The sequence below is a fragment of the Alligator mississippiensis genome, chromosome 1 (genome assembly GCF_030867095.1).
Source record: "Alligator mississippiensis isolate rAllMis1 chromosome 1, rAllMis1, whole genome shotgun sequence".
Classification (NCBI taxonomy): domain Eukaryota; kingdom Metazoa; phylum Chordata; order Crocodylia; family Alligatoridae; genus Alligator; species Alligator mississippiensis.
The window spans coordinates 352,270,814-352,297,554 of NC_081824.1; the positions used below are offsets into that span (position 1 = coordinate 352,270,814).

At 41.4% G+C, this 26,741-nt stretch overlaps 1 protein-coding gene across 5 annotated transcripts in view; it reads right to left on the reverse strand.

Annotated features, from left to right (window-relative positions):
• ATP11A (ATPase phospholipid transporting 11A) overlaps positions 1 to 26,741 on the reverse strand; it is a 228,990-nt gene that overhangs the window by 89,496 nt on the left and 112,753 nt on the right. For all 5 annotated transcript variants that reach the window (XM_059721065.1, XM_019484962.2, XM_059721064.1 and 2 more), the window contains exons 2-4: positions 25,451 to 25,573; positions 5,718 to 5,807; positions 2,955 to 3,035 (exon numbers count right to left, since the gene is read on the reverse strand). In XM_059721065.1, coding sequence (XP_059577048.1) covers positions 2,955 to 3,035; positions 5,718 to 5,807; positions 25,451 to 25,573 — 294 coding nt within the window. The remainder of the gene's footprint in view (positions 1 to 2,954; positions 3,036 to 5,717; positions 5,808 to 25,450; positions 25,574 to 26,741) is intronic.

Consider the following 26,741-nt stretch of genomic DNA (forward strand, 5'->3'; position numbering starts at 1 on the left):
ATGACTGAAGATCTGATAGGAACAATTATTTTAAGTTTGTATAGCCATATTATACAAACACATAAATATCACTTGTTTAACTAGCTTATTCGTGTTAAAGTGGCAAAAAAATGAATGGATAAATTGTTTTGGGAGAAAGTTTCTCCCCTCTAATTCTCTTCTCCAAATTTCTATTGTGTCAATCCCTTTGTGGGCAAAAAGACCAGATGGTGGAATTGGCATTTAAACAAAGAGCAGACCTAAGCAAGTCTTTTGCTTTAAATTCCCTGGAAATCTCTAGATATGAGGCAATTGATGCTATACATCCAGAGGCAGAATTCAGCACACTTGTTTGTGATGAACTGCAATTGGAAAAAAAGCAACAGCTACTAGCAATGCATGTCACAACTTACCACTCTTTATTTAAGCATAGGTTTTCAGCTTTTTTTAGGAAAGGAAATTCATTTGTCAGCTCTGTTTTTATCTTTGACTTTCTAGAAACACACTCATTACATATCTGGGAATGTATGCAAAAATTAAAAAACAAAAGATATTACATGTCAAGGCCCAAGTAAACAAGTGTCACTAGCACTCAGACTCCTCAGACTTCTTTTCATCATCAGGCAAAGAAAACTACAGGATGCATGACCTTCAACTCAAAAGGAAGCCCTTGGTAACTGCAATTAACTAATGTCAATTATAAATATGTCAATATTTATAATTAAGAAAGGGATGATTCTTTGGACATCTAGGACTTATGCTATTTGGTGTTTAAGACTGAGATTTTAAGAGGGATCCAAGATGCTTAAATGTCACTGAAATTCAACAGAATTTTTTTTTCTTAAGCACATTTGAAAATCCCAGCATAAAACAATATCAACAATGTGAACTGCAACCAGAAGTGAATAGAGAAGTAAATAAAAGTAAAAAGTGAATAGAGAAGTGAAAAGAGAACTGATGTAGATGTAAAAGTATTAATGTAATGTATAGTAGTTTTAACTGCAGAAAATATAAGCAGGTCAAATCTGCAACAGCTGTTCCTTCTGAAATAGGAGAATATGTCTAGTCCCTTGAAGCTTTGCACAGTACATCATAGTAATTCAGTCTGTTTGACTGCTATTTATCTACAATAAGATATTACAAAAATAATCCCTCAGATCTTGGTGTGGGAAATCCACACACAAAATGCTAGTTTACTGTGTTCCTCAGCCATCTATCACAAACAGTGCTGAACTTGGCTGAAGAGTGGGGTGAATCATCCAGAGTGAAGAAGCAAAATATTTCTGTTTGTAGTTTCTTTTAGAATTACTGAATGAGAAATTTATAGTGAACACTCTGACTTCTTCATCAAGCACATGAAGTAAAAAAACCCACAGTCACACTTAGTTATCCCAGTAGAGCACAGTGGAAATCACATTTTTGAGTTCATCGCTATGATCATCACCCTCAAACTCAGGCAAGTCAAACATTTTCAACTGATACAGGGAGAGTTCTGACAAGAATCTTTCTTGATGACCTACGTTCTCAAAGACATCTCTCTAAGCAGCGGGATTGCTTTTGCTGCTGCCTCCAGGGCCCCAGGTAGGGCTGCTGGGGCCAGCCCACTGCTGGCCCCGGCTTCCCCTATCCCACCCAAAGTAATTTGCCAGAGCGCACATGGCACAGGTGTTCCCCAAGGACAACTAGCAGTGGCACAAGGTATGCCACAGCTAGTTGTCCCTGGAGAACCAAATGTTCACACGTTTGGACATGGCCTGGGTGTTTGAAAAAGGACAGGTTGGGCATGTTTAACTCATATGAAATTCTAGTATCTTTATAGTATTAACATCCTGCACAGCAGATCTACAGAAGGAAAAGCCATCAGTCTGAACTGATTAGAAGAAGTCACAAAAATAAATAGAAACTTCATGGTAAAGCTATATTCATTTAGGCCCCAAACTACTGAAGATATTCTTGATTTAAGATTGATCTTTATATTCATGTATGGTTTTTTGGAGTTTCAGTGGGATTTCACAGGGGCAGCAGTTTGTATTAACTGAGACCACTGAAGAAATGGGGTCATGAAACAACAAATTGCCATAATCCATTCCCTTAAATTAATGCTAATTTGAAAATCAGAAAAAATGTCAGGCCAGACCAATACAAGTCCATATGAGCATAAATGTTATTCTATTTGAATAGCCCAACCTTTGTTATGGAGGATCCTAATACATTATATGGCAAGTATCCACTTCATTATTATTTTAGGTTTCATAGAATCATTTTTTAATTAAATTTGAGGGATTTTTATATTGTGCAATCAGCAAATATTTAAAAGGTCCATAAGTATTTCATTATAAACTGGCAATGAACTTTAGCAAAAATGAGTCCGATTCAAATAACCTTGAATGCCCTTCTTGTGGGAGTAATGTATGCAGACTGTACATACTGTAACACTATTGACGACATTTCCTCACAAATAAGAATCACGGTTTTGTTCCATAACTTAATTATGATATTCTGCACCTATGCATTTTCATTTTTATAACACAGGGTAGCACTCTAGAAACTAAGATGCCACACTGCCCTGCCTTTTGCCTGACCTCAGGCTAACATGCTCTCTCTCTCTATTTTTTTAGAAAAAAATCTTTAAGATATAGCTGAATAAATATTTGCGAACTAATTTAATTGATTCAACTGGGTAAACTATTCCTTGAAGCACAGTGACAATAAATAAAATTATATTATGAAACATTTTGAAGGTTTTGTTGAGTAAATGAAAGCCAAAATTTTTAAAACAATAGCATTGTGCATAATACACCACAGAGTCAAAGAATAAAAAATAAAGTTCTCAGAGAATGAAAAAAATAAAAAAGACTTTTCCTTTTCCCTATACCCTAAGCCAAAGTAAGAGGAACAGTTAAGAAAGGAAGGAATTCTAACATAACACATCTGTGCAACTTTCAATTTTACTTTTTTGTTCATAAAATTCTCACCTGTTTGATAGCTGTTACAGTGATGACAAACAACAGTGGAAGTCCACTTGTTACCGGACTGGTTGGTGTATCAATAATTAACTGCAACACAAAAAGCCCCCCAACCAAAGCAAACTGTTTACATACATTTATACAACAATATTCAGTTTTCCAAGCAAAACATTTGGGTTATATTTTAAAATAGACTAGTATAACCACACATATGGAAGCTTACTATTAAAAAAAATTAAATACACTAAGAAATAAATGTAATTTGTCTTTATAAAAATATGTTCCTTTTGCTGTGTTTAGAAATGTATGTAAACACATCCATCTATTTTTGTAGATATACTCAGTTAAGCAAGAGCATATAAGTTAGACTTCTGGAAATGTCTAAGGCCTGCTTTTCTGATTCCCACCCTTCCCACCCCCTGGGACTTTTTTGGTAGAAGAATTATTTAATGAAACCAGATGAGAGGGAATGATCTTAGTGGTAAGGACAGGAAGCCAGAATTCTGCTCCTAGCTTACTATGTGTAACTGTGAGCAAATCACTTCTTATTTGCTCTAATTTTCCCTGGGTCTAAAATGTAGATAATATTTACATAGTGGCATTATGAGATGATTGGCTAATAATAACCATGTGGTACTCTGAACATAAAAAATTAGGGGTGCACCAATAGAGATTGAGGGCCAATAGCTGATTTTTAAGGAGGCGTAACTGTTGATACTGATCCGATTTCCAATACAGCTCCGTGCAGCTGGTAAGTCTGTTGTAGTAAAAGGGGAGGTGGGAGGGAAGGGGTGTGGGGGGGCAGATCAACGCCTCCTGTGGTAAGGGAGGGAGTGGGGCTGGGGTTGGGGCTAGGGCAGGCGCTGCTGAGCCGGGGTGGGGTGGGTGTAGGATCGGTGTCCCCTAGATTTGTGTGGGATGTGGGCGGCGTGGCCTGCAGCTGCAGGCTGGGGCTGTGCTGGGCTCTTCCTGGCATGTGAGGGGGAGGGTCAAAGCCTGGGCTGGGACTGTGCTCAGGGCAGGCAGTGGCAGTGCTGGGAGGGGGCTGCAGCCACCCCAAATTTCACTGTAGCCCCTTCACTGCCCCCCCAGCGCCACCACCACCTGACCCCAGCACCACCCTGGCCCAGCTCCTGCCCCGCCCCACATACTGGGAAGAGCCCAGCACAGCCCCGGCCCCAGCCCGCAACTGCAGTCCACCCCACCTGCATCCCATGCAGATCCAGGGGCACATGCCCCCCACCATGCTCTCCTGGGGTGTGTGCAGTGGCAGGAGCCACCCTGCTCTCCCCACACCTCCCAGACGAGCTGTGGCTCCATCCTGCGCCCTGCCCTACCCCAGCTGGGCAGTGCCTGCCCTATCCCCTACTTGAACCCCAGCCCCACTCCCTCCCTCACCATGGGGAGCACTGATCTGCCCCCCGCACCCACAACAGATTTACCAGCTGCACACAGCTCTCCAAGTTGCCAGACTGTGCACCTCGCTGTCTACGTGCTGTGCTGTGGCTGCATGCATGCACGGGCATTTATCAGCCACGTCAGGTTGATTTCCAATACAGTTCATTTTCTTTATATTGGTGCCTATCCGATATCAGACCAATTTATCGGTGCACCTCTATAAAAAATTCAATAAAAGTACCAGTGCACCCAGATCTCCTCCCCTACACAGGGTAGGTAACCTAATAAATTATTCCTAAGACTTTTCTTCAATCTGAAAGCTTGTTTGTAATTTGGAAGAACTGTTAAGTTCTAGCTAAACACTTCACTACTCTAAAAAGTTAAAATGTGGGCTGGAGTGCTCACCTTTTTCTTCAAGTGCTCAATAAACAAAGGTTACACTAACTGGAAATAAGATAGTGGCTGCTTTAGAAGGAAAATGATCTAGTAATTGTTGGCAGTTAAAGCAGACCCACACATGCTGCCATCATAGCTCTCATCAAAGAAAAAATTCCACAAAACTACTGAGAACTTTTGCAATTAGATGGTAAGAAAGCAAAACAGACGTAGGGTTCCGGGTCAAGGATAAAAATCAAAACTGTTCCATGTTCTGGTCCCCAAATCCTTATCTCTCAATACTGTTCCAAGAATCTGCATCACTATAACTTGTAGCTATCCAGACAAATAAGCAAGCAAACTCCTGCAAGAGTCTTTTGTTCAAACTTAATGTACCTCTATTACATTTAGTGCATGAAATAGCAAGGAAAGCTGCAGAATTATGAAGCCTAAAAAACTGACAGCCTCCAATTACTCAAATATGTAATCTTAGACAATGATCATGTTAATGCCCCCTATATTAGTCTGTTAGCCCACATTGATTCGGGCTGACTACTACTTTTAGCTGGAGCTCTCTCCATACACATTGAGACTATAGCAGTTATAATGAACATCATCAACATGCCAACTATGGTGGTGGCACTTTTAAATAATATCCGTAACCCTTCCCCAATTCAACTGAGGAGCCTGAAGGAGTGCATCCTTTAAGCAGCTGTTCACTACAAATTTTCAAAAACCCATGTTTTATGACACATTAATCATCAGATCGTAACAACTGTACCATTTTTCCCTGGGTTGGACTGATATTAGTAACCTGGACATGTGTTAAAGAGCTAATTTTTAATTGATCAGCAACGTTGCTGACTACTGAAACTCAATGATCTATTTCTCCCTGTCATCAAAGTGGTGAGTCTGAAAATAGTGGAGTTTTTTTAAAACTCTTCCAAAAATATTTTTCCAGAAGGTGCGTAAATTATTAAAGAAATGGGAATGGCTTACCTGAACAAGAAAAATGATGAGAAAATAAAAGTTAGCTATTCTTCTGAATTGCTCAAACAAGTTCTTCGGTACAAAGTTCCAAAATGTGTACTAAAAAATATACATATAAAAAGAGTATTAAAGTGTTTGTGATACTACTGCTTTTTTATAGTCATGCCACATTACATTACTGACAGCAAACATCATAGGTACCTATACATATACAGGCACACCCTTGAAGAAACAAACTAGCTCAAAATTTACAAACCAAATTTAAATATTACAAGTTGATTTTTGCAAACTCATTCACACAAACTTGCTGATAAGCAACCTTCTCAGAATCATGCAGCTGATAACTGATATTCAAGGTACCCCTGTCGCACTCAACAGTTTCACACATATCCGAGTTCTGGCCATTCACTGAACTAGGTTTATATTGCAACACCATCCAGTTAGATGTTTAATTGAGGAGCAGTTGGTGTAAACCTACTAAGTGAAGGATTTAGTCCTAGAACTATTGCTTAGTCTAATGATGCAAGTAACTCTTCTCCATTTTTTAACATGCTAAACGTGCTCTGACAGCAAATCAGGAACAAAACCAAAGTTGTCAACCTCTCTTACACTCATTAGCTTTTAGTTACACATACCCCTCCAAACAACAAAAAAAGTACTAAGAAAGTTTATGGCTGCAAAGCCTTTACTTAATAGTTAAGCAAAGGCTTTGCAGTTTTTTTTATTTATATAACAGTTTTGCTATTCATATAATATGACATCAAAAGGTACAGTATATAAACAAGTAAACAATGTATAAGCTTGCTCTTTATCTGCCTATTTGGTCATGAAAATGACATATCTAAACAGAAAAAAATATGGCTAAACTTGATGTAAGAATGTGCAATATACAACTTACGAAAACTGAAACTAATATCCTACACAGCCAGATAATGATTTGACACAGACAAAAAATATCAGTATTACTGCAAATTTGCACATCTAGGGAGCAGGGCAGGGACTCTTCAATTGATGGTTTTTGCTGCCCTTCCCTCTTCTTGGCAAGTTACATTGGTTGCTTCTTGATATGGAAATTATACTACCATTTACATTACCACTGAAATTGGCTCTCAAAACATATGTAAAGCCTTTAGCTGGGATGTCAGAAAGATGGAACTCCTGTATAATTTATTGGTGAACTTCATTTGCACAGGAAATACCAATACAAATACTCATTTGGATTTATATTTACTGATCTTACATGCAGGAGGAAATGTCCCCATCATCATGGTGTGAACAAAGGGGTAACAGACTTGTATCTAAATATGCCCCGAGTGAAGGGGAGAGAAGGGGGGCAGTCTCAACCTAACCTGACAGAGTTGCATAACACCCCTGCCATCTACTCCTGCCATTTTGGGTAATCCAGGAATGAGCCAAAAGCCAGGCATGCCTACTAAGTGAAGAAGTTAAAAGGCAAGGTTCTCTTATCTTGCTGTTAGAAGGCAGTTTCAGGGTTTGAATCCTTCCCCTTACTGAGCACTGGAGCCTAAAAAACAAAGCTGAATGGATTTCACTAAGTTTCCCCTCTAGGTAGCGGAGGTATAGAGTAGGCCTGTGCAAAGTGGCTAGTATTCATTTTAGATTCAGCTGATTTGGGGGACAGTGATTCGATTTGGTGATTAGAATCACCACTATCCCAAACTGATTTGGCTGAATCTGATTCGGCCGCTGGTGGATCAGACAAATCTCCAAATCGAACAGGACTCATCCCCTGCCAGCTCTTCTAGATCTGCCAATGGCTGCCATGCCTGGGCCAAGTGTCCTGGTACTTAAAAATCAAAAAAGTCCTGCACTCACCAGTTGCTGCCAAGAGTGGGGGCGATACCCGCTGCCCCCCACTGCCCTGCACTGTGTGTGGGGGAGGGCTCTGCCACAAGCCCCGAGGCCCCAATGGCCTCTGTAGCAACCGATGAGTGCGGGGCTTTTTTTTTTTTTTTAAAGTGGTAGAATGCTGGGGCCAGGCGGGGCAGCTTTTGACAGTGCTGGGAGAGCAAGTGGGGGCTGGGGGGTGCTCAGGGGGGCTGGGGGAGCAGGCAGGGGATGGGGCCTGGCAGAGGTCCCCCCCATGGGCCCTTCCCCCCTTCTCTAACCTTCCCCTCCCTGCCCCCTACTTACTGGCATGGAGTCTGGGTCCAGCTCCCTGCACCAGTGAGCGGGGACTGCCTGAATTGCCAAATCTCCTCCGAATCTTTTTCTGAATTGATTCAGAGGCTTTGGATCAATTTGGACCTTTTTATTTGTCTTCCGATTCAATTCAGATTCAGAGATTCAGCTGCTAAATCGGGCCTAATCTCCCCCAAATCAAATCATCAACTGAAGCTTTACTTAGTCCTAGTATAAAGCTCCCATCTAGAAAGGAAGAGAGAGTGCAAAAAAGAGGTGTTGTCTCTGTGCAGCAAAATCACTAAGGGCTGAAATCACTTAAGGCTAGATTAGGGGGTAGAACTCTGATTTACTGTGGCAGTGAAATACAAGGACACAATAGCAGCAAAAGCAAGGCACCTGCTACCCAGCATCTGTAGAGCTGTGACCAGTGATAGGTGGGACAGATGGCAGGGGTGCTATGCAACTCTTATCAGGTACACAGAGGAGCAGAACAGAGTTATCATGTAAACCAGAGGCAGAGTGGCAAGATGAGATATCAGTGAAGTAGCGGCTAGCAACAGAACAACAGTGGCAAGACAACACAGAGATGGCAGTGAGATATTTCTTAATGGAAGCAAGAGACATTTTCATCACTGTAGGGTTGGAGGCAAGCCCATATGAATACACCTCCAGATGCTGGGACTTTGTTAAGGTCTTGTAACAAATAAGTGGTGTTAATGGATGGACTGGAAAAGTGTTATATTGGAGGGATATTTATTCGTTAGACATTCAGCCTACAAAGTGGGAAAAATGATGTGAAGGACTACTGCCAAAAATATTGCAGGCATGGGATTTACATCCTATTTGCATAATATTGACTTACTGTTGCTGTGCTTTTCCAAATGAATGCCATGCTCTCTCCCTCTGTAATAAATGCTTTTCTTGTTTTATTTACAGACTTATGCTTGTAAGTGAATAAATACTGCTCAGAAGGCACCCAGGTATTTGGCTTTCCTGTTCTTGGGTGGATACCCAAGCCAGTTTTGTTTTGCAATTTAAAAAAGAACCCCTAAATACAGAACCTAGCATTTATAGCTGCTGACAGCATATGGTAGAAAGGTTCACATAAAAATGGACTTTAAAATTTCAGAAGGTTATGGACAATACTCAGTTGTTGCCAGAGTTCTAGACTATGGAATAGGCATTGCAACTGAAATAATCATTTAGAAATGGTGGCCTGAAAGGGGTTTAGGTGATTGGCATGGAGGGAAACAGGGTGGGAACAAATACATTCAGAGATAAGGAGGCAACAGCAGATGGTACCCACATGGAATGTGGATTTGTTTTGGTTGGAGAAGGAGATAGGTATGTAGAGGAAAGAGAAACAAAGCTGGTAGGAAGTGTAGGGCTAGGGATAGAAGTTATACATAAACTGGTATAAGTCATTGGAAACTGGTTCAAACACAACAGAAGTTCAGTGCGCAGAAACCGCTTTCAAAGTGGCCAAAACCGGTTTACAATAAACCTGGATGAATGTAGTATCAGACTTAATTGATTTAGGTTAAATCAGTTTACTGAAATTCTATTCCAGATCCCTTCCAGATTCAAGTTAACTTGCAGTCCTCCAGCATCCCAGGAGGCTTTTCACCTCCCCCATACACCACCCCTCGCAGGATGGGAGGGCTAGCTCTGGCTCAAACTGTCTGTGCCAACCAAGCAGGGAGGTGTGCTCTAGCATCCCCCAGCTCCTGGTTTGGGCCACTGCAGGCATGGGGCTGCATTTCCAAAAACAAAAGTGAAAGTCTGTTCACTTACTTACTGGTTCAGTCTACACAGCTTAGCTAACCTGCGAAAACTGAATTGATTCAGCCTGGGGCTTTTTGACAGATGGTACTTAGCCTAGAGGGTTACAAGAGTGGGGAAATGGAATCAGGGGAAGGATAAAGAAAAGGGATGCTATGTTGCAAGACCCACAAGTGAGTTTCAAGAGGGACAAGTTTACCCCCCCCCCAAAAATAGCTTTTTTATTGAAGTTTTGGGGCAAAAAAATTCCTAAATAATGGCACTGAAACTGAGATGACAGCCTGGGGTGGAGGGGAGGGGGAAGGGTGCATGGAATGGGAAGCAGACTGGTTCCAGCTGTGAGAAATTACCCCTGGAACTGGTCTGTGCAAGGGAAGAGGCGAGATGTAAAATTTCTGAACATTCGGAAGGTATGGAAAAAACCTGTTTCCCCACCCCCCTTTTTGAAAAATTCAAATATATGCAATATTTATTTTCTTATCTATATGCATTTACTTTACTACATTAAGAACATGAAATACATTATGTATAACTTAATTAGCACATAGAGCTGTAATGTTTGGTATATTTATGAAATTTAAAAGTATAAATGCCTAATTATTATTTGAATAAAATGAAGTCATTTAAAATAATTAGTAGTAATTATTGTTACAGCTGGAGGTACAAGCTGCTGCACCCTAAGGTACTTGAGCATGTCTTAGTTGTTGCCAGTTCATGAAAACTAGGGGAAAAAAGTTTAAAATAGAAACCATCAACATTGTAGTAAATAAAAGGAAGTTTTTATTATCTGGACTTAGAAAGCCTCTTCCATACAGTCAGCATTCTCCAGAAACAGAAGAAACTCATATTTTTAGAAAAAGAGCTCAGAAAAAAATCCATTGTATGTCACTTAATCAAATATATCCTTGGAAATATTAACATCATAAGTTTCATTATCTAATCTGAGTCAAACTCCATTTCTGAAATATCAATATTTTCTGATTCTGAATCTGAACCTTCATTTTTATCTTCATGGACTCCAGAAAACTGAAGGTTTGCACTGATTGAAACAAGCTTCTCTATTCTCTCACAGGTTAGTTTATTTCTTGATTTGGTGTGTATAGTTCCAAACATAGACCACTTTCTTTTGTGTGCCGCAGAAGATGGAGGAATCTGAAGAAGGCAAGAAGCAAGTACAGTCAGAGGCTGTGTTGTACATCAGCCACCATGCTGCAGAAGGAATATACTTGGCAAAGTCCCAGATTGGCACTCCTGAACCAAATACCTGACCACGCTCTGTATTCTTCAACATTTGAAAGTACCTCGCCAACATAAAGTCCTAAGTGTGTTGCTTGTTTTGTAATCCAGTCAAATGCAGTAACAAGGCTATCATCACTAACATTTCTACCTTTGAATCCTGGATCCAAAAGATTTGCAGCAACATGAATTTATTGGCAACAAAATTCCTTCCGCCTGTGAATGAAGTCTTTCACTTTTCCTTCTTCCATACATGTAAGCTGAGATACTCTCAAATGTGTTTGACAATGTAAGTATATCTGGGCCACTAGGTAAACAATGGATGATAAAAGTACACTGACTGATTCAGATGCAGCGACTGCTGAAGAAATTGGCTTTAGAATCTTCAGAGAGTTGTGCAGCTGAACCCAGAAGACATCTTCACCAAGTACAGTATTCCTTATGCTTTGGACTACCTTAAGATCTTCAGTTACTACTGTTGAAGAGTTTCTTTGCTTTTTAGTAAACTTTCAAATGAGATTACCAACCCACCTCAAAGCTTGAGTGTCACCATTTTATTCTTCCCATTCTTTTCTTCCTGCTGCTTCTTAAAGATTGCAGCTACAATGTGAGTAGATTTTTATATATTTTATAACTTTTTCCCCTCTATTATAGATCTTTTGCAGTGTGTCCAACTTCATGAAATCATTTAGCAGCAAGTTTAGGCCATGGGAAACACATCCTACTGTGGTAAGATGTGGATATTTGTCCATTATGATCTCCCATGCTGCTTTCATATTACTTGCATTGTCAGTCAGCAAAGCAAATACTTTACCACTCCCAATCATCTTAGGATTTCACATATTTTACTACTGATATACTCTGTGGTATGTCTGTTCTCTCCTGTTTCAATTCTTTTATAAAAAACTGGTTGAGGTGTTGTTATCACAAAGTTTATGATTCCTTCTCCCTGTATGTTTGTCCACCCATCAGTAAGTACTGCAAGACAGAGTGCTTCGTTGATTTTTTCATACACAGATTGCATTACATGTTCATATTCTGACTCTAGAAGAGGCTTGCTCAAAGAATGTCTGCTGGGCAAATGGTATGATGGTCTTAATAATTTAAATGCTGCCTGTGAGTGCATTTTCAGTGATTGATAATGGCATCCCAGAAGCATATATTGCTCTTGCAAGAGCTTGGTCAATTTTTTCTTGCTTTTCGTGTGTCATCTTGTCCACAAATGAAGTTATTGGGAGTCTTTTGGATACAGTTGGTTGAGATATCTGTTTACCTATGGTGTTGACTTTGTGATGCTGATGTTACAGAAGCAGAAGGACTTCTGGATTGAGAATGTTTGCAAGTGCTACTTTCACTGTCATCATGATCTACTTCACTCACACTCATGAAGGATTTTTTTAATGTCTGCAGTGCACTTCATACATGCAAGGATGTGTTTGGTCATCCTGATACCATTTGGAAATGCATAATTAATTTAACATTATTTGCAAAACACAGGGTTTTTTCAGAATGACTTGCAGTTGCAGCGTGGAAATGTTTCCATATGTTAGAAGATGGTTGCACCATGTTGCTGAGGGAAAAAAAAGAAATAAGTAATTTAACAGCTAGGTTACAGCATGTGAAAAATGTAGTAATTGATGGAGGGGAGCCCTCCTCAGTAAGACAATTGTGAACCACCCCTTCCCTCAGATCTCACCTCACTGCTAAGGTAAGGGTACAGGGTGATTTGCTAAGAAAGCATCAGATTGGTAAGAACTCCATTATGAATTAAATTATGAAAATATACTAATTGAAAATATGGTTTACTATACCAAACTAAATGAAATTGAACCTCTTACCTTTCATTAAACAAAAAGTCTACTTTCAGCTTCTTTGTTTTACTAGAGGCAGTTTGTTAGGTACTTCTGTGGACCTCGGCGTCACAGGGTCCAGGAGGAGGCAGGTTCCATTCCACCACCAAAATCATTAGGTTTCTTTTCCTTCTGAAGCTTTGCTACCGACAACAGGAATTTAGCAGTTTCTTCTCACAAGCAAGAAGGGCAATAAGCTGCCTGTGTCCACTCCCAGTACTTTGAGGAGAGAGATCACCAGGTACAGGGGCCTAGTCAGGACTCAGAAGGAGGACATATTACTCTATCTCCATCAAACCTGAGATCAAAGGTCACCAAAAGAAGGAAGGCTGCAGGCAGTGCAGAAATATAAAAGCAAAGGAGGCCCTGGATCCTTCCTTCCTTTTCATGTACAGACAGCGGCACTCTCTAGGGGAAGAAATGCATCTTGGATTTGGGAGTTGTATCATGTCTACCATACAAACAAATTGTAATGATTTAATATTGTACACTGTCTTACGTAAAACATCTTCATATTGTATAGTTATCAGAAATCATTTTGGGGGAGTAAAGGGACAGCTGTAATAAACAATATTTGAAAACCTTGTCTTAAAAACCATTTCATTCATTGCTCTAAAAAAATATTTCATAAGAAGTTTTTTTTTGTTTTTTTTTTAGATTTTCTCAAAAATTCCAATTTTTCCACTGGGAAAAAAAAACAGAAAAAGTCCTTGGAAAAGTATGTTTTTTCCCAAAATTATTCCATTTTTTTCCTGGGCCTTCATATCTCTATCTAGGGGTCAGAGGCAGACGCCCAGGACTGGTTCAAGCTTGGGGAAAATAACCCTCCCTCCACCCCTTGCCTAAATCCAGGGTGACCTGGGTCTGTACACTGACTGCCAGACCATTAGCACCCAACAACAGAGCCCCACAGGGCTCCCTCACAGCTTGGCCATGGGGTGGCTATCAGGGAGTGGGATACTGGGTGTCTTCAACACTGTAGAGAAACATTCAGCCATTCAAGTTAGTGCACAAGGGAAGAATCGTCCTGGTTGGAAGAGAGAGAAATTTCTTGTAGAAGAAGCAGCTCTCTTCTGTAAGAGATCCCTTGAATGGCTGTATGCTGCCTTTTTGTACCAAGAGAAACACCTTTCCCCTAGCACAAACATAATGCCTGTCCATGGCCTATGTAAGCACTGAAGAGCCAAACGTGGGTTTTGGTTACTTCATATTTTGGTAGTTGTAGTTTGTGATGTGACTTTTTAAATAATTTAATATTTTGCATTGCTAAGTTAGATTAAAAGAAAAATGTTCTATTTAGTAAACCATGATCTTCCACAGATTTACAGCATTTTTCTCTGATATTGAGACAACTAAGCTATGGGACTGATACTTTGTCACTCTTTCAATTCTTGTAGATTTGCAACAGTTATGATTAACTGGTGACTGTAAGGGAAACTATTCAGTTTCAAAAAAAGATAGTTATTACCAAATTCTGCACAAACAACTCGGGCAAGGAAGAAACACATTTATTAACTAAATGTGCACCTGTTAAATACCCTTTGTTTTCATTCTGGTAAAACTACAAGTTTAAGAAAAGGAAAATAAATATATTCTGTGACAATTAATATTTTTATAACAGAACTATGCACATCTGAGATACCAGAGATGGCAGTATTCTTCAGAACTTCCCTTACAATCCCTTAGAAAAAAAATCCTTCCATTTCTACCTGCATATTTCCTTTTAGCAAAAAGCTCTTGTCCAAAACATAACACTGAAAAGAGATGAGAAATTTAAAATGGCTTTTATTATAATCAATTCTACATCCTCCTCATTCCTACCCACATGCAGAAACACTTTCCATTATTTACTACATCTTACATCATTATTGGCTTACGCTGTATTAAATTTCCTTTAGGGAAGCATAATACCACCATTTGTGAATACCTATCCTTATTCATATCTGCATAGTTGCTCTTACTGAATCATTATAAGCTATAAAATTTTTTACAACCTAATGCTTTACTGCTTCTCTAGCTTCTAATATTAATGCTTAGTAAAGGAAAGAATCATTAGGTTAATTCATAGATGCTATATTTCAGGTTCAAAATTATTTTTTTTTTGGCACATTAAGTGATGTAATAGCTACCAAGTCATGGTGACTAACAGCAACACTTACCAGCAGTGGTGTACCATGGGTCTCTGATGCCTGGGGGGCCAATACCTACATTTGTGCCCCCCCCCAGAGATGATCTGAGCAGGGTTTGGAGCCCCCTATCCTCTCCCATGGTACTTTCATGGGGAAATTGACACCGCAGCACACCAGACGCCAGGGGAGGGGCAGCAGCCAGAATTTCTTGCTGTAACAGGTAAACAAATGTACAACCCACTGTGTAGGTGGTTGGGCTACACATACAATGCAGGAGGCACTGCAGTGTCTCAGCCCAGCCAGCACACCCCCCCAGCTGGCGCCTGGGGACCATACCCCCCACCCCCCGCCAGCATTCCCATCGCTATGCTACTGCCTACCAGGGGAATTAGGGGCTAGATCAGGGGCAGACAATTATTTCAGCTGGAGGGCCACTTAATAAGTTTTGGTGAGCTGTCAAGGGTCACAAGGGTAGCCTTGCCCCTTAACAGGTGCCCCATTCCCTGGACACCATCTTGGGACCAGAAGTCCTGCCCCTAATCCCTGACCTTTGCCACCAGAAGTCCCGTCCCTTGCCCCTGGAAGTGCCCCTTTTGGGAGGGGGGTTGCCATCTTGGAACCAGAAAAACACTAAATCCAATGCTATAAGTCAAACACCTACTAAAGCGTATTTTAATTTTATTACAAAAAATATTTTTCTCATGACTTTTGTTTGTGTACTGTATATAGAGGTAACTGCATACCTCAAAAATAGTCTTGCTCTTGTATACTGTGTGTGTGGTATGGGGTGGGTTTGGTGGTGGGTGTGAATGTGGTAGGGCATTTGTGATGGGTGTGGCTGCATGTGGGAGCAATAGGATATGTTGGGGGAGTGTAGCATTTGTGGAGTGTGAGGGAGGGAGGTGTGGGAACTCCCTAGACTCCCCTCCATGGCGCACAGTTCCCCGCTGCTGGCAGCAGCAGCAGGTGGGTACTCAGGATGCTCATGCCCCATACAGGCATTGTCACCCAGTGGTGTGTGGCTCCGGCCAGCACTGCACACGGTGGCAAGGAGCACAGCCAGGCTAGCTCGCCTCTAATGCGTGGGCATTCCGTGAAGCACTTGCAGCCCTGGTACTCACGCGTCACCAGAGAAAGCCCTGTACAATGAAGCCAGCTGTCTTCACCACTTCCTGCCTTGCAGGTCCCAGGACTCTGCTGGAAGTGGAGGGGAGCCCCATCCCCTGCTTCCTGGCACAGTCCTGGGACCTTTATGGCATGGAGTGGTAAAGGCAGCCATTTCCATCACATGGGGCTTTGCCCAGTGACTTGCGAGTGCCAGGAGCTGCATGTGTGCTGCACAGAGCCCGGCGCAATAGAGGTGGGCTGGCCTGGCTGTGCTCCTTGCCGCCATGTGCATCACTGGCTGGAGCCACACTGCCAGGTGGCAGTGCCTGCATAGAGCATGAGTGCCCCAAGTGCCCACTGCTGGCTGCTGCTGCTGGGGGCGTGGAGTGTGTAGGGGGACCACCCCCCCCACACACTCTTCCCACCCAAGCTCCGCACACCTGCCTTGGCGTAGGCTCTGCACTGCTGCCAGCCCCTACCCCATGCTCTGTGCTTCTGCCCAGCTACAGCTCCCCATTCTGCCCCCACCACTTCCTTACCTGATGCCCAGAGTGAATGGGACGCCAGGGAAGCTAAGCACATCTCCCATGGCTGCAGCAGTGGTAGCAGCAGCCCTGCATGGAAGCTGCATGCTGGCTGGGATGGGCCCTTTCACCCTTGAGGGTGGGAGCGAGGCTTGTGGGCTGGTTGGGGTACAGTTAGTTGGTGGACACCCATGGGCCGGGTGAAATTGTCTGGTGGATTGAATCTGGCCCATGGACTGTATTTTTCCTACCCCTGGCCTAAATTATGATCAAGGACAAAAAAAGGATGATGGTAACCTTTGAGCTATTCCAATCTTGTTTCTTGCCTGTCATTTCAGTCTCCTTCAACCAAATCCCCATATAAAAGATGGGAAGGGGGAAAGAAAACTATAGCTGAATCCATGTGTTGAGGATTTTAGTTCCCACTTTTTAACATTTGTCACAGAAGTGTGAGAGGTAGTTAGCTGTTAGTCTGAAGTCAGGCAGCAGGCAGGACAGGGTGGTTATTTTAGAGCACCTATACACATGATGGACCTCTGCTTCGACATGTGCTAATCAGCACACGTTGAAGCAGATCCGATTAATCAAGTCTGCTGCAAGTATGATAAGCATGCTAATTAGCGCGCTCCAGCAGTAAGGCTGTGTAAAGCGTCAGTCGCTGATTCAATTTAGAGAGATTCGATGATTCAGCCATAGACATAGTCCCTCCATGCACTCGGTGGTGGACCCGGAAGTTGACCAGAAGTACATCCAGCCCACTTCCGGGTCCACTGCTGAGTGTGCAGAGGAACCCCCCATGCTCCTGTGGGATGCTCCATCCACCCCACCATCTCAGCATTTACAAACCACACCTGGTACCTTGAGATACGTAGAAAAAACATATAAAGCTGTGTCTATGGCTGAATTGCTGATTCTCCGAATCAGAATCGAATCTTCAGATTTGGATGAATCAAATTGGGACAGTGATCCGAATCAGTGAACTGAATCACTGCCCCCCAAATTGGGCTGAATCCGAATCGAATGTGGCCCACTTTGCACACCCCCATCCAGCAGTCTCCATGTCACATATATTCACCATACCGCATTTTGGCAGCAGGGGTGCTTTAGTTAAAGTTTTGAAGCATTTTGAAGCATGGGATGCTGAATACACATGATACTGTGGGCTTAATTAAAGCGGCTCTAAGACCGCAGAGCATGGGACTGGCAGCAACTCTGAGAGCCACTTTAATTAAAGCACATACCCCTTCACCAACAATTAAGATCAAAGGGTATTGACAGCAGACAGCTATCAAATTACAGGACTGCAACTAGACACCCCTTAACGAGACTAAAATAAACGCTACAACTAAAACTGATCAGCAGGGATACTTGGCTTTGGTACTATCAGGGCAGATGAGAAGGAAGGAACAGTATAGATGAGAAAGAAAAGATATGGGTTACAAGTAACATTCAGGAGAGGACTGGATGAGCAATATATGGACTATAAAATGTCAGTTGATCGACTGTAGCAGGAGGCAACGAAGCAGTCAAAGCTTGTGCTAAAATAAGGTTTTTTTTGTTTGTTTGTTTTAAAAAGATGTGGTATATTGATAATCTGTCTTGATTTAGAAAAATGCTGGCTGCTTGCAGATACAGTTACAGGAATAACCTGATAACTGGGGCTTAGTATTACTCATGTGGTCTCTGTTACAATTTACTTTATTTCACGAACAAGCTTTCCATTAGGTTAGTCAGAGCATTAACACACGCACACACACACACACACACACACACACACACACACGTGTAATAAGTGAGTACATTCCACACCAAAGCTATATTACTTGAATGGCAAAAGCCATTATATTAACGCTGTAGAAGTGGCAAATGCAAAATTTTAATCTTTGCAAGATTTATGAAAAAAAACCAAACACGTATGAGACTGTGTCTGCAAAATAAATACCAAAAATATTTGTGTGAATAACAAATGGAAGAACACAGTTAAATAATTCACTCTAAGTACATGGACAAAACAAGGAAAACATTATTCAGAAGCCCACATTTTAAAATGTAACTACAACATCAGTTGTACTATACATGTTAAAATAGCTATACCATTGATGTACAGTACAATTAAGCATGTAGCATCTGGGAAAGCATAAAATGTGATACCTATTTATGGAAGAGTTAATTTCTAATATAGTTTTACTTTTTCAATAAAATGTATTTTAACATCAGTAACACATGAGTCACGGACCAAAACGATGTTTTCTAAAAGCTGCACTCAAAAAATTGATTCTGATTAAAAATAATAAGATAGGTCACAGAAAAATACAAGTGATCTCCACTTCAGCACAAACACAGCAAAACAAGAAATGATTTTTAGACCATAAGGGACTGTTACCATCATGTAGTCTGAACTCTGGCATAACACAGGCTATAAATTCATGCCTAACAAATTCTGCTAATACTGCTAAAAAATGACTCTCAAAGAGGTCCATCTGTCTAAGATGGAAAATAAATATTCTTTTAGATATGTGCTATCTCCATGATGACAAATGCACATACACCTTTGGGAAGATAATGCCTAATATACTAAGTTTAAGTCAGTAAAGATATACTATACAGTTAAATTAGACATATCAGAATAAAAAATAGACCTGCAAATGTATAGCTGTATAAAATAACATGCCATTACACTATCTCCAGCTACTTCTCATAATATGTTGACAGGTTTTGTCATAATGTATGTACACAAGGGAATAAACTTAAGGTAGTATAGTCTTCCTTAATTTCATAGCACTTCTGTACATAACTTTGCAAGTTCTCACCATAGGTTTTAGATGGAACAAATTTTTACCTCTATATTTAAATACAGTTTTGCAGTTTGGTTCTTACACAGCAAGAAAAAGAAGATAATTCTATTATCTAAATAAGAAACATTTCCCAAATTTGATGAATTTGTCAAGAAGTCAATATTCAATTGAAGTATTTTACCAGAAATCTTAGAGTTTTTCTACCAGCTAATTGTTATATGGTAAATTCAAACAACCAGCCAACTGCTGCCTTAAGAGAAACCAACAACTGCTCCTCAGAGATGAACTAGTGCATAATTAAATCAATATAAGAAATCACAATAAAATATTTATCAGCCTACATATAAACTATAGACATAAGAAAAAAAATCATTTTTTTCTTATGTCTTAAACACAGCTATCTCGTAATACATTGTCACAACCATAACAATACTTAAATTAATATGCCACATTATTGTGTGTTTGGTGTAGCCAATTTCTGCCTACAAGCCATTTTTCATTATCTGGAACATAAACAACAGATTATATGATATTTCAGTCAAATTCTATTGTGGCACTGTGATACTACAGAAAGAATCTTTCTGTACTGGGGCCAAATTCTGCTTTCAGGATCACCATGAAGCCTCAACCAAAGTAATAGAAGTGCACCTGTAGGGCAGAAATAGGTCCTCAGATTTTTCTTCATTATAGACAGTTATTTCAAGCAGCCATATTTTATCAGCACTTTATTTCTAAGTAATAAGACAGAGTATCTTTGTAAGTAAAACAGTGTAAAGACTATTTAATTAATTGATGGGGTTTCTTCATGGTTTGAAACCCCCCAAAACTTTTGAACAAGTTTGATATGTCTTAAATTGATAAAATCATGTACTTAAGAGATGATTAGAGTATCTCATCTGTGAAGAGCAATCTTTCTTCTTACATAAGCATGAAAGACCTATAAACCCATAAGTCCACAGCTGAGAGTTATTATCCATCTCACCAAAGAAAAGGTTGGGAAATATCCTTTATGCTTGAAACAGTCTACAGATTTTTTTTTTTAATTTAACAAAAATGGTTTTTCCATCTTAATTGTGCAAAGTGGATCATCTTTTAAATAAGATAAAGACAACTGTCACTAACGGCATCTTTAAAATGGTATGACACATTTAATCCATTTATGTGATTGTTTAATCATCTTAAAATATCTCTGTTGGTCAAATTGCCAAGAGATTTATTCATTGCAACTTGAAAAAGCAGCTAAATGGCAAATTTAAGAGGTGGTTATCAATAAACAGTTTGCCCCACTATAAAAATAACAATATAGATAGATGCTGACAACTGAAAAATGCATAATTTATTAACCGAAGAAGATATCCCTTAACCTTTTGAACAAAAAGGCATTAGCAAATAGTTTCACTAAAGTCTGAACAAATTAGAATTCCACATGTTTAACATATGCAGTATCTTCTACTTTAAATTAATCTATCTGCTTTTGGAGAAAAATGTTCATATTAGAAGGAAATTGTGCAGGAGGAAAAACCACATCTATTTTAATGTCTAGACACATTAATTTTATTCTCTAGTAACTCACCTGAGTTGACTATGTTTTCATTAGGAGAATAAAATTGTTTTCTAGTATGAACATATTGCATTTTTATAACATTCTAGTGTACAATTTAGAAAAAAACCCAAAACCTAAACAACAACCCCCTATACCCCCCCTACAAAATTAATAGTGTTTTTAATAGGAGGATAGAGTAAGATCAAGTTCTTTAAGACACAGCATTCATTTCACAGCTTATCTAATCAATTTACCTACTAAAGACCATTTAAACAAAAAGAAAATACAAGGTATTATGAAACTCTTCCAACAAAGACATAACACTTACATAGTGGAAACGTTGTCAATATTAGAGAGACCTGACGAAGAATGTCTTACGTCACAAAGCTTGTCTAACTTTATCCTAATTACATAGTTGGTCCAATACAAGATATCACCCTAAAAAATCCTTAACTCTCGCATAATTAATGGACCATCATGGCTACAACATCACTTGTACACTACTGTCAATATTAAACTTGCCAAAGGTGTGAAAATTAGCAGAAGATGGGAGGCCAAAAAAAGAATTAAGCCCCATATATATAAAATGAGTAGAAAAAAAAGGGAATAAACAAAGTTTGATTCTTTTATTTGGAAAAATGTCAGCAGGATTTAACTCATGCTTTGCTTTTATAAATTCCCTTGAAATATGCTAGGGGTGCGGGGAAAAAGGGAACAGAGGTACCCTAATGGAGTGTAGAAAATTGCACAAATATGTACATTGTTTAATTTTCCAAAGAGCAATTTCCAGAAAACGAGATGTTAAAACATAGGATTTCACTCATGTTGCATCACTTTAGCTGTATTTCAGCTGTGTTATCCACCTCATTAACACCTGAATATGTCAGCTTGCAAATACAAGGATAACATGTTGCTCATTTCAGATGGTCTGTAGATGAAGTTTGTGAGCAAGGCAAAATAAAAATACATCTGGCCTTCAAAGTCTAGGAATCAGAGAACACTCCGAGATGCTGCAGAAAAACTTTGTATTATAGTTTGCTATTACTTTTATTTAAGGCACACTTTCAATACGAAAACTCTCATCCACCAGTGGTTACTCAACTGATTATTTAATGCTGGATCTGAAGATGTGTGCTTAAGAAATTTAAGAGAACCAAGTGAATTATAGAGATGAAGCTTGTAGGCTTTTGATTGCATATTGTGCTGCTGTGATACTAGGGAACTGTATTTAGACACAGATCTCTGGGTCAGCGGACTGGAGCATTCCCAAGGCAACACACGTGCGCCACAGGAAGAACCGAAGGAATCCAAAAGCCGTAATTCTCTAGAGAATGACTTTTGAAATATACAGAGAATGGAGTGGTCAATGGGTTAGCCCCGTCTCAGGAAAATACTGCAAGATTATTTCCACATATACCAAATACACTGCAAATACTGGCAATACAAGAGTTCCCTTCCACTATCCTACATTATGACTTTCTGATATGTAAGCACGTAAAAAGATAACTCATTTCTCCAAAGGAAAGCCTTCTGTCCTGCAGAAGTCTATTTTCTCCTGTCATGGCGGGGACCTTCAGGACGGCCGTGATCTCCCTGAAGTCCCTCGCACCATGTCAAGGCCGGCCCAAGGTACCCTCTTATTCTCGCCCGCCACGTCTTGCTGGTAAATATAATAGGGAGGCTACCTTATTCCTCCTTGGGCACGGCTACTCGGGACCTCTGTCCCCGCGGTCTTCCTGGACTCTTGTGATCACCCTGTATGATGGGTGCTACTCCGGCACCCTCTCTTTAGTGTCGCCCCCTGTCTGGGGCCCTTACAATAGTGCCCCCTCCTGGGGCTTTCCCTACAATGTCGCCTGAACTCGGGCTTCTAAAATACAGCCCCCCGTCTGGGGCTCTCTGTGCCCACTCTGGGGACTTCTCGGTAACGCCCCCTGACTCTCGGGCCCACCGCGCTGCTGCCCCCTTCTCCCAGGGCTCACCGTGCCACTACCCCCTCTCCCAGGGGCAACCGCAGTACTTTACCCTGCTCCGGGGTTTGTTGCAGCACTAGCCCTTCTTCAGAGGCTCACCGCGCCCGCACTGGGCTTCCTAATAATATTGCCCCCTCTCTAGGGCTTGCTGTGCCCGTCCTGGGCTTCCTAATAACACTGGCCCCTCTCTGGGGCTTGCTGTGCCCGTCCTGGGCTTCCTAATAACACTGCCCCCTCTCTGGGGCTTCTCAAAGCCGCCCCTCTCTGGGGCTGGGGTCTACGCACCCCACAAGTTGCGCCCTCACTGGCGCCAGGGTTCCCATACCACTGGGGTTCCCCCTTAGAATACTGTGCCCTCACTGGCGCCAGGGTCCCACCCCCTGTGGGTCCCTATGAGGCCTCCTCCAACCCCTATAGCCTCACCCAAACCACCGGTGTAGTCTCACAACCAAACATAAACTCAAGGCTCCTGGCTATAACTCAACACACGCCCTATGGCTATAACAACATTGCTCCATGTCACAGCGGTACTTGCTGTTAGGCTTCTCTCCACATCCTAACTGCCCCTGCCCCTGCCCCTGCCCCTGCCCCTGCCCCTGCCCCTGCCCCTGCCCCTGCCCCTGCCCCTGCCCCTGCCCCTGCCCCTGCCCCTGCCCCTGCCCCTGCCCCTGCCGGCAGGGAACTGCTAGCCTGGCCTTGGCTCTAGGCTTTATAGGGGCCAGGCCCTGCCCCCTCAGGATCAGCTGACTCTCATTAGTTGCCCTGGCAACCTGCAGCTGTGCTCATTGCCTCTGCTGAGGCTTTTCCCCAGCAGTTCTCCCCTCTCTAGGAGCGGGGCAGCGAGGTGCGCCGCGATATCTCCCTTAACTACCTGTGAAATACTAAGATAAAATGAGCTAACACTTCTTTTAGGCCAATGCTGCTTTTATGTTAATTGTGGCTCATTCCATTTACTTGCCAATCATTCCAGGGACAAGCCTGTCAGGTGATGTGCTCTCCCTGACCACCTACATAAATAATAAAGCTTAGAAGGACCCTATGCGTGCAGAGGGCTGTGCCACTCTTTGTTCCCGGTTCTGACTTAAATCGCATCAAGACCGCTTCAAATGAGATGTCTGTTTACCATTTAACTTAGTTACGGTCAGAGGCAGAAGCATGCTTGAGCTTCGTTTAGCCACTGTACACTTAGATGCACAAAGGATGAAGGGTTCTGTTCAGTCGGGACTAACTTCGCCATCACAATTGAAAGAATAAAATGTTTACTGAGTGTTCCACAAAAAAGTTTTAAGTGTGAGAACCTACAGTTACCTCCAAATATAACAATTTTGTATCTGCATTTACTCGAACTGCATGACCAACAACCTCTGTTCACAGATCTGGAATGATGCTAATAGCATCATTTAGATTCTTCCAGGCATGTTCTTTCCCATGAATAACTCTTTCATGGAGCTGCATTTCCACTACTGACCCCTGCCTGACATTCACCTGACCTTGTTTTTTCTCCCTTCATGAGGCAGCTGCTAGATTCTTTCATTCTTACATTAACAATTCTTCAAGGGGAGGTTAAAGAGGACCATTGTCACCTCCAGTCCAAGAAAGTCTAATTTGTTTCTAGGGCAGCAAAAACCTGGAAATAGTATTGGGTGCTTATTTCAACTGTTTTACTTGCTGAGAAAGACAGCAACACAGAATTTGGTGTTCATTTGGTAGGGAATGTTAAATATAAAAGCCAATACTTAGGCTATATGTTGGTCATATTTGAGTAGTTCGTGTGAAATTTGTAGTGGTGTGATTTATGCCAAACTGACTTCTCTACTTCTGAAACTGAAAATTCAGCTTTGTTCTTTCAATCACTATTCGTGATAGATGGTTGTTTAGTGCTCCTACTTCAAAAAGATTGGTGGCCTACAAATAAAAATAGTAATTGAACAGATGCCTAGCATGATTAATGTACAGATGGAATGTTCTCATTTAATATGGTGTAGACATAATACAAGAACGTAAAGAGACCAGAATGCCCCCAATACCTCCTTGATCCTCTCTTCTCCAAAAGCTCCCCCAGAATGTTCTCATCTCTCCTAGCTCCAAACTCCCCATCCAATTAAATCTACCTGAATGTCTGCACTAAACAGAAGATAAAGTAAAGAAAGGTTGTTTTATGATGTAGCCCTAGCTGCTCTAAGTAGGTTTGGACTTCCAAGAACACTGGAGAGAGAAATTAATTACCAGTTAAAATTTGTAATCTTAGGATTTAGTGAAGTTCTCACATCATTTTCATATTACTTTTCTTTTTGTATGTTCCATAAGTGGTAACGAGAATGCATTCCTCCATTTTTCACATCTCATCAATCCCAATGCCACACTTTCATCTTCTTTTTTAAGAAAAAAAGAAGCTCACATTTGTGATGAATCATGTAGAGTCACCCTAGCAGTTCAGTATACCTCACTAATATTGACATGGAATGAATCATGTTAGTCCTGTTCAAGCCAGAGGTAATTTGATGATTAGTTTTGGTGGAAGAAACTTGTAGCCTCTTTCATTTTACCTTCATCAACAGATGCCCCAGTAAACAGAAAGAATTCTTCAGGAAACAAGAACAGCAAAATAAGCAGACAGTGAAATGATTTATATAAATGCATTAAAAGAATAACTACTACCTTTGATGAAACTATTCTGTTATCTGGATATCTCTGTGGAATATATGCTTCAGCGCCTGGAGGGGGTTCGCGGTGCCCAACATAAATAGTCCGATTGTCCACCCAATTCTCTTCTCCAGCACACTGTGTGGGGAATAAAAAAAATGTCATCTCTATTCACTCAGTATTTTTTCATGAATATGAGTCATAGAGCAAGTCTGGCAGTCCTGTCTCCCATCATCAATGCAGCTTTCATTCTTGCGTGGACATCAATGTGGTATTCCTAGATTTCTGCCTATAATCTTCTAAAAACTACTAAATAGCACAAACGAGAGTGGGCTGTCAAAACTCTGCCTTTAATTGTCTTCAGTAATGTTTTCACTCTAAAGCAACCTGGAATCAACCTTGACATGCTAATCTTCTTCAAAAATAAACTCTAGAAAATGTAGTCCATGATTCTGCTGTCTGTAACAGGGAGCCAGGGGTTCCTGTTGCTTGCACAGAGAAGCAGCAGCAGGGATGTCCCCAGGTGGGGTACAACAGTCAATTTTAGGCTAGCTGCAGGGGAACAGGAAGCCAGGGCCAACAGGCTACAAGTGCCTATTGTGTGGCTAGCTGCCTGGCAATAGGATGATAGGACAACACCCTGGTTAGGCAGTGAGAACTCTGCTACGGTAGCCAGAGGAATAGCAATATGCTGCCCTGGAGACTGAGGAGGCGCACCTGAGGGAAGCATCTGAGTGGAAGGGGAGGAGCCAAGGAATATAAGCCTGGGCTCCTGAGGCAAACTAGCAGTGCAACCTTGAACTTGGAAGGGAAAGGATCTCCTACCAGCTCAGGCTGGTAAGAAGTGTGAATGGCAGGTACTCTCTGGATGGAGAGAGCCAGAGAGTGGGGAGGTGGCTGGGTAGCGATTTGATGACACAAAGGTGGAGACTTAGAGTTTGTGGCTGCTTGTATTTTTTGGTCTAGTTTATACTGGAGGAGTGAACGCGGCTGATAGGAGGTGGATTGGAGACCACACAGGTGGTGCAGGGACACAGCATAGAGCCCTTCAAGGGTCAAGGACCTGGTGGGCTGCGTAGGGTGGAAGCCCAAACACTTCAGAGGGATGTAGATCCAAGAGTAGTTTTGCCCTGGGTCAGGGATGCCAGGGGGCTGAGCTGAACTACAAGCAGCCTTCCCTGGGTCAGCCTACCAGGGGCGCTGGGACAAGGTGCAAGACAGGGCCAAGGGGCCTAGAGACATGGAGAGAGCTAAGGCTGAGAGACCTGGGTCTGAATCAGTGGGCCAAGGCTATAAATCTACAACC